General features: G+C 41.0%; 1 protein-coding gene across 1 annotated transcript in view; it reads right to left on the bottom strand.

Moving 5' to 3' along the window:
• Positions 1-11,722: 11,722 nt before the first annotated feature.
• ABCC10 (ATP binding cassette subfamily C member 10) overlaps positions 11,723-17,254 on the bottom strand; it is a 1,243,619-nt gene continuing 1,238,087 nt past the window's right edge. Inside the window, exon 23 of the mRNA XM_044061090.1 lies at positions 11,723-12,460. Within this exon, the coding sequence (XP_043917025.1) occupies positions 12,325-12,460 (136 nt within the window). The 3' untranslated portion in view covers positions 11,723-12,324. The remainder of the gene's footprint in view (positions 12,461-17,254) is intronic.

Below are 17,254 nucleotides of genomic sequence, written 5' to 3' on the forward strand. Positions count from 1 at the left end.
GTTCTACCCTGGTTAACAAATACAAAGTTAATTCAGCAGGGCTGCTACCATCTGCCTCCTCCGCAATCCCTCCATTAAAACAGTGGTGACAATGACAGATGTTCATAAGAGAATACTTATGAAAGCACAAAAGCATTTCTTGTCATCCATCAGGGAGTAATTCTGGGGTACAACAAAGAAAATGAAGGTTCCCAAACAAAAGTACGGCAACAATCAGGGCCCACTACTGACTACTCATTCTAAAAGAGGAACAAATGGGTCTTGGGACAAATGTGTAGACAAAATCAACCTGATACTAGTGGAAGTGGGCCCAGTGATTAAAACAACACAAATGGGGCTTGGGACAACTGTTGAGACAAACTCAACCAGGAACTAGTGGAAAGGGACCCAGTGATAAAAACAACACTTCATTCAGTTGTGCTATAGAGTATCTTCGGACATGGCTTTCAATAGACAGTAGTAAAGGTAAAGGAATAAAATGTTTCCCCTTCCTACACAGTGGCTGCAATGATACTCAAACATTTTATGGTTATACATGGCACAAAAGATAATCGTCTGGATGATGCCCAAAACTGGAAATGTCAGTCCTGAAGGATGAATCTCAGATACTGCTGCTGGACTTGATGCATAACAATTTGCAGGTATAAGTCAATCACAACTTGCTTTCTAAATCAAACTCCCTTTGCAAAATACAGCACTATTAGCATTTTGAAATGTTTATATTCTCTGTAACTGTCATATTATTTAAAGTTAAGCATCAGTCTACAGTTTCTTATCTTTTGTGGCTCAAAAGAATCTGAAATAAAACATTCTTAATTCCTGTTTCTCACACATGTTCTGTGAAGCTCCTTTCCAAGAGGGAATGTTCCTACAGCACAGGATAATGTCAAGACTTCATCTGTCCCAGCAGTGTAGCCAGAAGAGTCCAAGAAACTGAAACAGCCACAGGACTATGGTGAATTCTCAACAATGCACATGGAGGTGAATCTGCCTCCAACTACCTCCAAACTGATGGTTTACAGAAAGTAGTCTGGCATCCTGGTTGGTAGCACAAGTGAGCTCTGACAGGCTTGGGTCCTTAGGGACTAACACTGCAGAGCAGGTCATTTCTGTGGTTGTTTGAACTTACATATTTTGGGGCTTTGCTTTCTTCCATTTTGATATACTATTTATTAAATTTAATAATATTTGTTAACCAAGTAAATAAACTGGTCCAAGGACCCTTTTTAGCTATGACTGAAGCCAATAAACAAATACAGTTTATAAGAGTAACATTGGTACAAAATGAGAAACACTTTACAATGTAAACATGAATAACATTCACATATACAGTGGTTTTCATATCAGGAAAACAAAGATGCGGCAATCATTCAATCATTTAGTAAGACAATGTACAGCAGCTTTCTAAATATTGTAATTTTAATATCCACTACGAAGCTTCTCAATTTAACAGCACATGTGAGTAAAATCTAAGCAGTTTTTGTAGGGGGAGGCTTCTCCTCTAAACTTTATTATTCTCACTCTGAGGTCACTGCAGTTCTGAAAATGAATAACCACTCCATCTTGTCTGCAGGCTTCCTGCAGCCTTCTCTTCTCCAGTTTCAATCTACCCTTTCATGTCTGACTAGCCAGTCCCTAACAAAAGTAGATCTCATATTCTGCTATGAAGCTGCAACAGACTCATGCAGACCCTGCATCCTCTGCCATCCCAAATTTACCCAAAGCACTTTACAACCCTCTGTTCCATTCTTCCTGCCAGCCTGTATTTTACCTTTTCTGAACCATTCTTGGATCCCCAACTTTCTCCTTACCTTTTTTCCCTGTAGATATACATTTTTGGTACATGCCAGGTCTTTCTACTCTCCCTGTAGGACAGTACAAGAAACTAGATCAGAGATTTTAAAGTAAGTTAAAAAAGGTGGTTAAAATTGTGGATATTGAAGTTCTACAACAAGAACAGTATTTTTATGAAACACTTGTGCCTCCCACCACCTCCATTACATTGCACATGCAAAAGAATGCATTCTGTGCACCCTTTACTTTAACAAACACTGCCACTTGAAGGAAAGGTCTTTTTTTTTCTTGATGGATGGAAAAGACATGCTGCATGTACCAAAAATGCCAGATTCCAAACTGTAGGGCTCGACATACTCTCTTGGTGAATTGGTCTAAGTCAGTGTTTCAATGCCACATTATATAGGTATTTTATGTATTTAAAAGTGAACGATGAACTACCCAATGCAGAAGTGAGTGATGCTTCAGCGCAGAGCTGGATCCAGCACATAGGCACCATGAAGGCTAGGGTCTTAAAAAAAAAAAAAAATATATATATATATATATATATATATATATATATATATATATATATATATATATATATATATATATATATATATATATATATATATAAAATATTTTTTTTTAGAATTCAGATTATGATCTGACGATTCTGAACCATTGAGAGAAATGAGTATGGTTCAGTGTGTTTAGGCTCGCTGCATTATCGTTATGATGTGCATGGCGGTTGGCTTGGCTTCTTCCACTCTTTTAGGAATGTGGGAGCATATTTCTACTGCTGATGATTTTTTTTTCTCCCACAGGCATCAGACTGAGCACCACTAAGCAGGTGCACTGGTCTGCTTTCCCACAGCCCAATCAACTTAATAGTTCAGTTGGCTCAGTGGCAGGTCACAGGTGCAGTAGCAGGTTTAACATTGCCTGTTAAACCGCATATAATTTTTTCTACTGCGGAATCCTGATGTGAGTCGCTCATGACCCATCACATTCTCTTATTATGTCAATGTTTCCAGTTAATAATACTGATGTTTTAAGAGTGTCTAAAACTGTCCCTGATTGTCTCTGATTGCTTTTGTATTTGGGCCTTTGTCCAGATTTCTTGCATTTGCCCCTCTTAATCCATCCTAAAACTGATGACTTTTGGAGAAAAGGTGGTGAATTACCCTTAATGAATAATGACAATAATTAGGGTTACAAGCTTCTTTTACTTGAACAAAGAGTGAGAAGGTCACACAGAAAAAAATGATCAGTAAAAACTAAATGAAAACTCCAGCCAAGCTAAAACTTCCACTGAGTGACCTGTCAAACCTCTTATATCAGAGACACATGGGATATATGCAAATGACTCTTTATTGGTCTGAAATTGTCCATTGAAATTACTTAAAAAGAAATAAGTCATGGGCATTCAGAATCACCATATAGCTGAAACACCTGATGCTCATAAGGGTCATTTGCATATATCCCATGTGCCTCCGCTACAAGAGGTTTGACAGGTCACTCAGTGGAAGTTCTAGTTTGGCTGGAGTTTTCATTTAGTTTTTACTGATAGGTTTCTTTTACTTCAGAAAAGTGTATGTTAATTCACATTCTCTTATTTTGTCAGTGGGTCAACTTAATAACACTAATGTTTTAAGTGTGTCCATGATTGTAACCAACTGACTCCGATTACTTTTGTATTTGTCCCTGATTCTTTTGAGATTTGAGATTTGCCCCTGATTAGTTGAGAGCTATGGTGTAGTCATAACTTGTAAAGGACAAAAATGCTTAACCTCTGCTTTGTTTTGTAATAAAAAAAGTATTTCTGTTTTAATTTTTCCTGTTCCGGTTGTTTTTTAGATCCGTGGACTGCCAGTATGATATATTATTTTCTTTACATTTTATTTTACCAATATTTGTGTGGTAACATGTCATGTAATTACTTCTTTACCAGTACCAGACATTTTTGAGAGCTGGAGGAAATGAGGACAGGCTTTTTTTTTGCAGCAGCAGCAGCAGTTGTGCTAAAAGGTTGAGAGAGGTATCATATACCTCGCTCTCAGCAGTTAAGGTTTGGACAGAATGCAAAGATTTTTGCCCCATATACATTTGGTCTATGTTCCTCATGTCTGTCAAATCACAAAGGATATAATACTAATTAACAATAAGGCTGTACAGACTTTCTGTATCCTTCAGAAAATGCATGCTAAGAACACAAATTCTGCAATAAGAGAGCAATTGTCTTTATTATTGGGCCTTTGCCCCCCCCCCATTATTTTAGACTTTGTCCAGACTTCTTGTGCTAAGAGGTTGAGAGGTATGCAGTAGTGAATTCACATACAGAAAGACAATAACAGGATTTTTATACTCCTTCCAAATTCTGCCACATTATACCAGTGAGGATAAAGGCTCTCCCTCGTAATTCCTCCTAAACTGTGTTTATTTATTTATTTTTGAGAAAAGCGGTGAATTAATTTACATTTAAATAAGGACAATAATTAGTTAAAGACTTCAGAAAATGTAAATTAATTCACTTTTCTTATTGTGGCTCCAAGTTAATAGTACTAATATTTTAAGTGTCCCTGATTGTCCCAAATTATTTCTGGTGACTGGCTGATGACTTTTTAGGAAAAGGTGGTGAATAATACTAAATAATGATATAACACTATTACAGTATAGACTTCTTTTACTTAAGAAAATGTATATCGATTCATTTTTATTATTCTGTCAGTGTCTCAAATTAACAGTACTAATATTTTAAAAGTGTTCCTGATTGTCCCTAATTATTTGTGGATTTGTCTCTGATTTGTTGAGAGGTGAGCTATGGATGGTAACTGGCTGATGTCTTTTGGAGAAAAGGTGATGAATGACTTAAGACTCTGTAATGACACTAGTAAAGTTACAGACTTCTTTTACGTCAGAAAATGTATATTGATTCACTTTTATTATTCTGTCAGTATCTCAGGTTAACAGTACTAATATGTTAAGTGTCCCTGATTGTCTGGACTGCTCAATAAATATTTTTTGGAGATGTCCCCAATTTGTTGAGAGCTATGGTTGGTGACTGCTTCCGATTGTAGAAAGCAAATTTGAAAGTTAATATAGGTATTGGAGTGTGCTGGGACATATATATACACACACACACACACACACACACACACACACACACACACACATGCATATGTATGTAAAAACACACACAGACATGTATACATATTCAGATGCATACACACACATGCAGGCACTGTAAATAAACAACATTTTAGAGGGCATTTGTTGTTGTCACTGTCTGGTGCAGTGTTTTGATTTCCAACTGAGGGCTTTTAGATTGACCGTGTAGAAAGCAAAACATTATCGATGTGGTTTGTTAGGAGGGAGGACACTCGGCTCAGTAGCTATAAAAGAGCAGTTTGAGCACAGTTTGACCATTACATTTATCTGATTCGCTTACAAAGGTAGTATATACCTTCTACAAAGAGGAACTCTCCTGAGACTGTATGTTTGTGTCTTGAACCAAAGCACCTTATTAAAAGTCCTGAACTTTTTGTGACCTGCCTTTGGAGTACTGACATAAGGCCTGTTTACAGCTAGTAAAGCTAGCATGTCAGAGGGCTTATGGGCTTTTGTTGTTGCAGTCTGGCACCGTGCTTGGTCTCCACCTGTAATCTCTGCAAAAAATGCTGGGGTAGCTACAGGTGATGTATGAAAGCACAAATGGCAGGGGCAGGAGATACATGAAAGTAACTGGCAGTTTCAGGTTCATTTCTGACTACTGATATAGTTTGTTGGAAAGGGGTAGCAAGATCCTTGAAAGAACTATACTGTCATTATTTATGGTAATGTGATTACTTCACAGCCTGAATCTGCTGTTGTGCTTTGTTTCCACCTGAGGGTGTTGGACCCCCTCTACAGAAGAGGCTATGCAAAACTAATTTCAAGAATGCATGTGTACTAACTAAGCAGTGTCGCAGAAGTTTCAGTCAGGTATTGTGTAGCTTCAATGCCATGTTTCCAAGCAGCTAAAGCTGTAGAGTCAAATTCATGGGAATGCTGAGCTGCAAGTTCTTTGGTTAGAACTGCAGTCCTGTGTGTGCTTTGTACCCGAGTCCTGAATACCCAGTTCTCTGAAGGTTTTGTATAGACTCAGAGGCACAGAGATACATAGCCTCTGGCTGCAGCTCATGCACCACCAGTCGGACATTTTGCAGTGTACTTCGGCTTTCACTGTGGGTGTTGTGTACTGCACATCTGCATCTTCATCTTTGAGACATTTAATATAATTACGGACAGTCTAGCTGTGGAGTTAAAAAAACAGAGGCCAGTCCTACATAGTACTAGCTGCTTTAGAAATTTAAACTTGAAATTACCAATGACACACACTGAATTATGCAGCTGTGCAAAAAGTTTTCAAAAATAGTATGCAGACAACCTGGAAGATTGCTTCACAAAAGAGTTCTTGCAGTTCTCCTGTTTAATCACACAAACTTGCATAGACAGCCCTATTTCAAGGAGACAGTATATTGCTAACCATGACCAACAAGAAACATTCCCCAATGCTGAAACTGTGCTCTGTATATTCCTGGGCATGCCTGTTGCCAGTAGCAGTGGGAGAGGTCCTTCTCCTGTTTAAAAAGGATAAGTACTGAAAGAAGAACATCCATGAGCCAAGAAAGGTCATCTGCTTTATCTTTACTAGCAGTGGAATCCACTTTGGTCAAACAGTTGGAGTTTGATGATCTTGTGGATGCTTTCTCAAAGAGAAAATCACATGAAGTTAAACTGTAAAGCTTGTGTTCAATGCTGCGCATTTCATTTGCTAAGTTAAGGATAGTGTTTAAAACAGCAGCACCGCCTTACACTATTAGCCTTGCCTTTATGTCTAAGTTTGAGTTTCCTTCCACAATGTTTAACTTTTAAACTCATTCCAAATGTGAAGAAAATTAATTCCAAACTTTTTTCACACACATGGTGACACTGCTATAGTATCTTTCATATTTAAAGTAATATTGAACTTGAATATAGTTAAATTCCTTGTGAGGAATTACAGTCCACAGAGTATATGAACACACTGCATTTGTAGCCAGATAAAGCTAAGTGGCTTACACAGGGTCATTTTATTTTCCATATATTCCACCTTGTAAAGTGAATGATAAGTCAGGGGCCGCCTTCTAATTTGGCTATTGTACATTGTTAAACACTATGGGGTGGCCACAGTGCTGCAGCGGTTAGCGTTGCCACCTCACAGCAAGAGGTTCTCCGGTACGATTCTCGGCTGGGGTGCCTTCTGTGCGGAGTCTGCATGTCCTCCCTGTGGTCGCGTGAGTTTCCTCCGGGTGCTCCAGTTTCCTCCCATAACCCTAAGACATGCTGTAGGTGGATTGGACACTCCAAATTGGCGCTAGGCATGAATGTGCGCATGCGTGTGCCTTCCGTGGAAGGTTGGGTGCCGGGCTAGCACCTCGGCACCATAAAACTCCACTGCCACTCATGAGCGGACAGGTGATCCGCTGTGGCGACCCCTAACCGGGAAAAGCCGAAGAAGAAGAAGAACATTGTTAAACACTGTCTGGACATGCTTTGACTGAGTATGTTTAAAATATTTTGCGCAAAGTATTTTATTCAACATTGCCAGTTTACACTTTTACCTCTTGATGTGCTAGTATGTTAAATGCTGCACTACAGACTGTAGCCAGCTAAAGCTAGCAGTTATTAAAGATGTACACAGGGTCATTTTATTTTCAATGTATTGCACCCACTAATGTGAATAAGTGCCATTTGCAGTAAATCTCAGGGTCATTTTCCTTATTTGGCAACTGTTCATACTTGGTCACTCTTTATATTATTTTACTTGGTATGTATGTTTACAATATTTTACAAAAAAAAAATAATAATATTCGGTATTACAAGTTTACATTTTTATCTCATGATGTGTTTAATATGTCATATCTTGCACAAAGAATGTGTTCAATATTGCCAGTTTGCTTCTTGGTGCATTTTTAAAATGTCTAATCTTGCACAATGTTTTACGTTAGTACCCAAGTAGGGCTAATTGACTTGCTTGTTTAGAATGTTACATTTTGCAAGAAGTATGCTGCAATGTACATATTTAACCTAACTGCAGTCCTCTGCAGGGTCTTCATCCATTTACTGTTGTGACTTGAAGATGGCTATAAAATGTGGAGGACAAAACTTTATTTTTGTGTGTGAGGCACAAAACTTCTGTGGGAAAACTGTGACTGGGATACACTGACAAGCACTGTATGGAACGCGACATTAATTGTGGAATTCACTTCACATGGTTATTATGTCTTACACATTCTGTCTGAAATGAATCCCTCCACAACTTACTATGACACTCATTAGTGCTTCCCTATAAGTTACCTGACTGTGAATCCCAGCATATGCCTTTTTTGTTCAATAGCAACCCAGATGCACTTCAGTGTTAGTCTCAACTCTCAAGGAAAGTGAGACTTGCTGTTGCTCATGCTACATCTGTTTGCAGTATGAATTTTTTTGTTTGGCTAGTTGACAGATGCCTATCTCTCAATGTTTTTACCGTGTGAAACTTGAAATAAAAGTTAAAAATGAGAAAGTGTGTAGTCACTGTAAAAGTAGAATCACTGTAAAAGTAACGAGTTGTTTGAACAGTGTTTCATGGTAATTGGAGTAAGACAGCCATATAGTGGGCTGGTGGCATGGTGGGGGGGCATGATGGGGGGGGGTAGAAGTCGTGATGGGAGGCTCAGTCCAATGTCTTGCCTAGGGCCCTATATGACTATGATCCAACTCTGCTTCAGAGCTGAGAAATTTAAGTGTCTTAGAGCTCTAAGACTGAAGGGAACCAGGCTGCAGTGCTGACATTACATCTCTACACCACAGAGATGCATGTGACAGCAATGGGCCTGTACATCTCACTAAAATGCCTTCTTTATTTATTGCCTTTACTTTATATGCCTATTATTAGCCATTTTCAACTAAAAATAAAATGATAAGTGTAAATAAATAGCAGAAATTAAAAAAATAGCTGAATATATCAAAATAGGTAATTAACTGCATTGTGGAATGTAAAAACAGGGGTAGAACTGTTTTTACATTCCATAATGCAGTTAATTAACTATTTTGATATATTCTGCTGCATGTGTTTAAACAGACCCTTCTAAACAAACAGTACTTAAAGGGCTTCCAATGGAGGGCTTGGACTTGAATTTCAAATGGGGAAGATAACTGAATGAAAGGACTGGAGCAAGTAAGACAAAAACAACCCAGCTACCAGATGAATTCAGACATGTCCTTGCAAATAACCAACAACACTTGGTAATCTATGGAATCTTAAGAATAAAACTCTTTTATATGCGTATATACTTTTACAGGAAAACAGAAGCAAAATATTTAAATTAACTAATATATCTTTACAACTTTAAAAAAACAGTTCACAAAAAAGTTCCTTCATCTTTGTTTTCTAGCAACAGATGATCCCTAGTCCTTTATGACAGAAAACATGGTTTTACATCTCGCTTTTTATCATCAATCCAAGATCACCTTCTCTGAGTCATCCCCATGTGTTACTTTAGCTACATACAGCTATAAATAACATTTATTTCATTTCCTTTTAAATATATATTAGGTCTCTCATTAATTGTATGAAAGCTGGTGTATTCAAATCCAGTGCTCTTTTCCTGCATGACTTTTAGTTACCTGGTAAACTATTTTGCTGCTATCACAATTTTCAATCATTTTACATATCTACAAATTACTGACACAAATTATATTCAAATTCTTGTGAAGGATTTGAATTATTCATCAGTTTCTGCAGGCAACTGTTCTTTTAATTAGCCCACAGATTGATTAATCTGAGGTCTGACAATGTTACAGTGCTGTTTGATAAAAAATAGCTTGCCTGTGACCTGTCACATCCTTACTCCCCCATCTGACTCTCTGGCTTCAGGGTACAGTTTGCAAACTCTGACTGCTAGTGGTGGAGTCAGATGCCTTGTCACTGTAACAATGGACTGGTAATGTCCATGGATCGTGAGGGGAATGACCAATCGTAGCAGTATGGTTAATGACAAGAAGTTCAGAAATATAAGCACTGAGGATTCAGAACAAAAACAAAGCATTATCAGTTTTAACTAAACCAAAGATGAAGGTTATGATATTTAATAAGCTCATACTGGCCTGTCCAGTAGGAGGACCGGTGACTAATGACAATGCGCAACTATAATGCCGTGGAAGATACAGCTCAGCAAAGCTATGGAGATGCTGCCAGTGTCATTTACTTGTGATACTATACCCAGCTCTGAGTACCACATGTAAGAATCCAGACATCTCTGATGTGGAACATAGTATCTAAAACTGTTTATAATGTGCTCTGTGAGAAGAGATGGAATGTGTTTGTTTATCCATAACAAGAAGAGAGTGATAAGGGTCTCCTATTACCTCAATGATTTTATTAGAGTAGATGAGGGTGTTCTTCAAATAAGACAGAGCAACAGGGACAGAGGTAGGCACTGAATAAGTTCAACTCAGGAAGGATTTATTTATTTATTTATTTTATTTTTATTTTACATTTGTTAACCGGGAGAGTCCGACTGGATACATGTCCATTTTCAGCGGAGGCCCGGGGAGAAAAGCTCCAGGTACATAACAGACATATGAACATTGTTAATGCAAAAAAGGAAGATAGTTGAGTTTTAAATACAATATAAAGATACATCACATCTTGGGAAAAAAATAACAGCAGCATATAAATAAAACATAGGTCAGTTACAAAGGCGCCTTGTTAAAAAGTTAAGGATAGTGAGGTAAGAGAAGGGTAAATGATAGTGGTTAATCAGGTTTGGAACAGGGACATTGCCAGAGAGTATTGAGATGGGATTTAAGCTTTTTTTTGAATTGTAGGAGTGAAGGTTCTGAGGTGATCATGGTCGGTAGGGAGTTCCACATTTTACCTACAAAGTTTGAGAATAGAGAATCCCCAGCAGAATTATTGGCTTTGGTAGTTTGAGCTAAGATCTTATTGGAGGAGCGTAAAGATTGCAGGTTAATATAGGGGGTGAATGATGTTTTTCAGAGCTGGTGTTTTCTCTGGGTGATACAGTATCTGGTGAGCCATTTTGAGTTGGTTGAAATGGAGTTGGCTGGAAAACTCTAACCACCCTAGTTGCTTCAAGTTAGTGCAGTGGTCCGTTCTAAAGGTGGAATTTGTGGCAAATCTAGCTATGTGATTGTAACAAGAAGCAAGTTTGTTAAGGGCTGTCTTGTTTAGGTTTGTAAAAAGGGGAGGCATAGAAAAGAGTTGATAGTAGGTGTGTGCTGGCAATTGTAATTTTAGCATGAGGAGTGAGAAAGTGTTTTACTTTATAGAGAGAGCCAAGCTTTTTATTGACGGTTTTGATGGTTAGATTGAAATGGGTGTCAAATTTAAGGGAGTTATCAATGGTAACACCTAATAGCTTTGTGTAAGCTTCTGGTGATATAGTGATTCCATTGGAGGATGTAATAGAGAAGGTGGGGGGAAGAGTCTTGTTAGTGGGTGAGAAAGTAAGTAGTTTTGTTTTGTTGGGGTTGAGAACTAGTCGACTTGAGAACCATTTTCTATTAGGTTGAAGGTGTCTTGGGTTGAAGCAGTGAGGTCTGCCAGGTTGGAGGCAGTGCTGATGATAGTCGAATCATCTGCATATTGAATGCATGTGGCATGGGGGTGATTGTGGGCAGGTCATTAACAAAGATGGTGAAGAGAAGAGGGCCAAGAATAGATCCTTGGGGAACTCCAAGTGTAACAGGTAGGCATGTGGATAATTTGTCCTGCCATAGAACAGCCTGTTGCCTATTGGACAGGTAGGATTGGAACCATTTCAGCGTGGAATTGCTGAGTGATAGTTTTTTTAATGTATGGAGGAGTTGAATGTGGTTCACCATATCAAAGGCCTTGGAGAGGTCTAAGAAAAGAGCAGATGATAGTTTATTATTGTTTCTGAAGTTATTGATGGTATTAGAAAAGGATAGTAGGGCTGATGTGGTACTGTGATTTGGCCTGAAGCCATGTTGGGAGTTGGCTAGATTTAAACAAGGTTAGGAGAAAGCACTTCTTTATTGAAATAGTAGTTACATATCTGGAAAAGAAATTCCATTTCCAGTGGTTTAATACAACCTATGACTTGACCTTACTAAGAAATTATAGCTATCTGCATTACTTCCCTGTATTAACTGCAGTATCTGGAAAAGCATTCTGTGCTTGAATGTTTGATGCACGGGACCAAATCAGGGGGAGACCTGCATACAGGTTTGGAGAAGAAAAATTGATACAACGTATTTAAGGTCTGTAGCCGTGTAAAGACAATGTACATAATTAGGTGGGCCAAATGGCCTTCTTCCATTGAACATTTATTTCCATAGTGCGTTTCTAAGAACACTTGTGAAGATGGCTGGTGCCTTTTAGTACTGTATCAATGAAAGATTATAAGAAGAGGTGGACACCAGTGTTGATGAACTGGTCATCAGGGAGTGAAAACTGGAGTTAGCAGCTTTTGTAATCTTGATAGGACTATGGAGTCACTCCTGTCCATCATATACCGACTGAGCAAAGTATGAACCCAATTTTTCAGAAAGTACTTCTGGGGCACCACATTGAACCACCTTTCCTGCATGTATCACCAGCACCTTGTCCGAGTCCATGATAGTATTCAGTCTGGATAAAAAGGGAAACACAAAATTAGAAATTAGCAATATTAAACCAAAAAAGACACCATGCAGCACATCATTCGGCTGAAACCTTAACCTGCAAGCACCATGTACAACTCTAACACTGTCATCATCAAAATAATAATAATGCATTTGCACATTTCACATTCATACTTACTAAACTATAAATGTTTCCCAAAGTTACTTCACATTCATCCACCTGACTTTTATCAGAATTTGCGAGTTTCACATCTATATGACCTTTGCACTGCACAGACTCTTTTGAAACTCTACCATGTTAGCATGTGGAGTGTTCATCTCGCCTTTGTTCTTACACATGGGTGTCGGAGCCGATCCTCGGCTCTGAGTCGGCCGCTTAGCAAAGCTTTGCATCCAGAAGAAGCTCGAGACCAACCTACCTCCCACAATTCCCTCTGCCTTTACCTCAGATCTAGTTTGCAAAAAAAAAAACACCAGATCCAGCAACAACAAAGTAAATATCCAAAGAATACATACGTATACACAAGGAGCGTAAGTAACTTAAGCCAGTAGTACAACAGAGAGACCACTAGTGGGAGACAAACAGACCAGACATCTAAACTGGACGTTCTTCCTGACCTGAGGGTGGGAGGGTGGGGATGTAAGAACAAAGGCGAGATGAACACTCCACATGGAACGTTATGGTAATAACATAACCTCTTTATGTGAGAGTGTTCAATCTCGCCGTTTGTTCTTACACATGGGTAGTGTCCCTAGCTCCGTGACCCTGAGAGACTCACAGAAGAACGTTCCTGAGCACAGTGGAACCAAAAGTTGCTCTGTCCCTGGAAATTCTATCCACTTTATAATGAGTGATAAACGTATGTGGTTTAGACCAAGTGACGGCCGCACAAATAGTGTCCAAAGGCAGGCGAGCCGCATGAGCCAAAGATGTAGAAACTGATCTAGTAGAATGTCCTTTTGGTTTGGTGGGCAAACTCTGACTAGAAGCAGCATAAACGAAGGTAATACAATCAGTTAGCCATTTGGAGAGAGTACACTTCGTCACTGCCATGCCCTTTTTGTTGTCCGCAAAGGCTATAAAGAGTTGGTCTGCTTTCCTATGATCTTTAGTTCTGTCTAGGTAGAATCTGAGTTGTCTACGAACATCCAACTTGTGCAACATATATTCCAGCTTATTGGAATGATTTTTGAAAAATGTGGGAAGCTCAATGGATTGATTAATGTTGTTAACTGAACAAACCTTAGGGAGGAAAGAAGGGTTGGTGCGTAAAGATACTCTGTCCGGGTGTAAAATTAAATATGGCTGTTTAATGGAGAGAGCTTGAAGTTCTGATACTCGTCTGGCTGAAGTGATAGCTACTAGGAAGAGAGTTTTCCAGGACAAGAACTTTAAGGAACAGGAAGAAGCTGGAAGGGTGGTAACATTAGTTGGGATAAGAGGAGATTTAGATTCCAAGGAGCCGTAGGAAACCTAACCGCTGGTCTAAGATGAAAGGAGCCTTTCAAAAAGGCTTTACAAAGCCTATGAGCCATAATGGGCGCTCCATTCTCTCCTACATGAAAGTTAGAAATAGCAGCCAACTGAACCCTCAAGGTGGCAGTAGAGGCTCCTTGGTGAAAAAGCATGGATAGGAACTCTAAAACCTTGTTTAGCAGGGCTATTAAGGGATCCAAATGCTGTGCAGTCGCCCAGTAGACGAAACGTTTCCACTTACTGGTGTAAATTTTTGTAGTGGAAGCCTTATGAGAGGCTACTAGAATGTCTTGAACTGCCGGAGAGAGAAGATCAGACCTGGCTAAGAAGGGAAGCGGAGCAGCCAAGCTGCTAACCTGAGGGACAGGAGTGACAGGTGGGGAGCTCCTGACGAATGAGTCAGTAGCTCTGGCACTGGGTCCAGAATCCATGGCTCCCGTATTTGGTGTGCTTGAAGAAAGGGGAACCAAATCTGATGAGGCCAGAATGGGGCAATGAGAATTACAGTCCTTTCTAGATCCTTGGCTTTCTGGAGAAATCTCGGTATCAGAGGTATAGGGGGAAAAGCGTACAGGAGACCCGGGGGCCAATCGTGAATCAGAGCGTCCCTGGGGACATCCCCTGGAGGGGGTAACAGGGCAAAGTAGCTTCTGCATTTGGTGTTCATTGGAGACGCAAACAGATCGCAGCAAGGCTGGCCCCACTTGTGGAATATCATTTCCGCTATTGTCTGGTTGAGGGACCACTCGTGAGGTAACAGGATGGCTCTGCTCAACCTGTCCGCTATAACGTTGGATAACCCCGGGATGTGCATTGCTATCAGAAAGCGACCCGTGTACTCTGCCCATTGCCAAATTCTCATGGCCTCTCTGCACAACTGGTAAGACTTGGTTCCTCCTTGTTTGTTTATGTACCAAACTACGGACATGTTGTCCGTTTGAACTGCAATGGTCCCAGCAATGCTAGAAACACTGCCCTCATCTCCAGGACATTGATGTGCAGGTTGTACTCTAAACTGGTCCATTCGCCTTGGACTGTCTGTCCCTGAAAGATGCCCCCCCACCCTATCAGGGAAGCGTCCGTGGTCACTGTGGCTGTTGGTGTGGGTAACACAAACGGTCGGCCGCTGATGAAATTGTGATTCTGTAACCACCAAGACAGGTGTGCTTTGCAGGTGTTTGTAATGTGAATTTCGTGCGTCAGCGGTAACTGTTGGAACGACCATTGTGCGAACAGCAGCCATTGGAGAACTCTCATGTGTAGTCTTCCCATGGGAACTGCAATGAGGGAAGCTGACATGAGTCCCAAGACTTTCAGGACTAGTTTGGCTGGGGATTTCTTGGACAATAGAAGGAGAGATATGTGTTTTTGTAGGGAAGCTATTCTTGCGGAGGGAAGTCTTAGAAGCAAGGAACGGGTATCCAAATCTGCCCCTATAAATGAAATATGCTGCGATGGCTGTAACGCAGATTTTTCGAAATTTATCAAAATCCCTAGCTGAACACAAAGGCTGAGTGTGTAGTCCCTGGCTTGTATCAGTCGACGCTCGGTGGTGGCAGTAAGGAGCCAGTCGTCCAGATACGGAAACACCCGGAATCCTAGGCGTCTCAAGTGAGACGCTACCACTGCCATGCATTTGGTGAAAACCCTGGGGGCTGAGGTTAGACCAAAGGGCAGGGCCCGAAACTGAAAGTGGCTGGCTCCCAGCCGGAAGTGCAGGTGATCTCTGGACGCTCTGGCCATTTTGATGTGGTAGTATGCGTCCTTGAGATCTATTGAGCACATCCAGTCGTCCTTCTGTAAAAACGGAAGGATCGATTGAAGCGTGACCATCCGGAACTTTTCTTTTTTCACATAGGTATTTAGATTGCTTAGGTCCAGAATTGGCCTCCAGTCCCCTGTCTTTTTTGGAACTAAAAAGAACCTTGAGTAAGTTCCGGATCCTCTTTGGTCCACCGGGACTGGTTGGATGACTCTTTTTTTCTAGCAGCTTTGATATTTCTATAGCTGCAGGTTCTCGCAGATGGGGCGGTACATCTGGGAATCTTTTCTGTGGTAACGGGGGGAATAGAAATGGGATTTTGTATCCTCTGGTAATAATGCTTTTTACCCATTTGTCTGAAGTAAGGCTTTGCCAGGCCTGAGGGTATAAAGCTAAGCGACCCCCGACTGCCTCCAGAGCAGGACAGTCGGGCCTCCTTTCAGGAGTGCTGGAAAGGCTTCCCAGGGATGATATCCCTGTCGCCTTGGTTCTGCGGACCCCCTCTACCGCCAGGGCGGCGTCTTCCACTTCTGCCCCCCCCCCCTCTGCCTCTGGAGGGGCATCACCCTGTGTGCTTGGGAAAGAAACCTGGGGTTTGCAAAACCACATTTTCCCACCTCGTTGCCCTTTGGGGTACGGTCTGGATGGGGTGGAAAAACGGACTCCGACAGCAGACAGAGTTTCCCTCTTGCTCACACCGGGTCAGGGTCTCCTTTACTTTGGGGCCAAAGAGAGGGGCACCATCAAAGGGGGCGTTAGTAAAGGAAGACTTGAAGGCTTCCGCAAAGGAGCACAGGCACATCCAGGATTGTCTACAAAGAGCAATCGCTGAAGCCGCAGCCCTACTCGACCCTTCGGCTGCATACGAGATGAGCCTCATGGACGAGTTTACAACAGATGTAAGGGTATTGAGCTGTGCTGTAACCTTATCCGAGACAGCAGCATCTGTAGTACCCTGGAGGGTATCTCCCAACTCTTTGACTAGATCCCTCTGTAATCGTGTGAAATGTGTCAAATAGTTCAGCGATCGCATGGAGAAAGTCGCTGAACTGAAAATGCGCTTCCCATATCTGTCCATGGTCCTAGAATCTCTGTTAGGAGGATGGACAGACAAGGAAGATTCAGACATCTCCTTTTTCGTGGCAGCTGCCACCACCATAGCGTCCACTGGAACTCCCTTAGTGAGGTATGCCTTATCCTGAGGGGCCGTTATATATTTATTAGGCTTTCTGGGAACTGGCTCCACTGTGTCAGGTGTCTCCCGCCCTTGAGCAATTAAATCCATTAACTCGTCAAGGGCGGAGTGACCCAGGAGGAAGAAGGCGAGCACCAAATGCCTTCAGCAAAACCGACTCATCCTCAGAAGGGGGTAGGGCTTGCCAATCACCTCTCTGTTTCAGGATCTCCAGGATGTCAGAAAAGGAGACATCCTCAGAGGGTGATTTTGGGGATCCTTCTGACTCATCTAAGTCAGTGTCTGATGTTAAGGACTCTTGTGGAGAATCCAAGTGCCTCCTCTTGCACAATCTTTTCCTCAGGACGTCATCGGGGGGGGGGGGCAT

The sequence above is a fragment of the Protopterus annectens genome, chromosome 1.part0, assembly GCF_019279795.1.
Source record: "Protopterus annectens isolate FY-2018-M chromosome 1.part0, PAN1.0, whole genome shotgun sequence".
Lineage (NCBI taxonomy): Eukaryota > Metazoa > Chordata > Ceratodontiformes > Protopteridae > Protopterus > Protopterus annectens.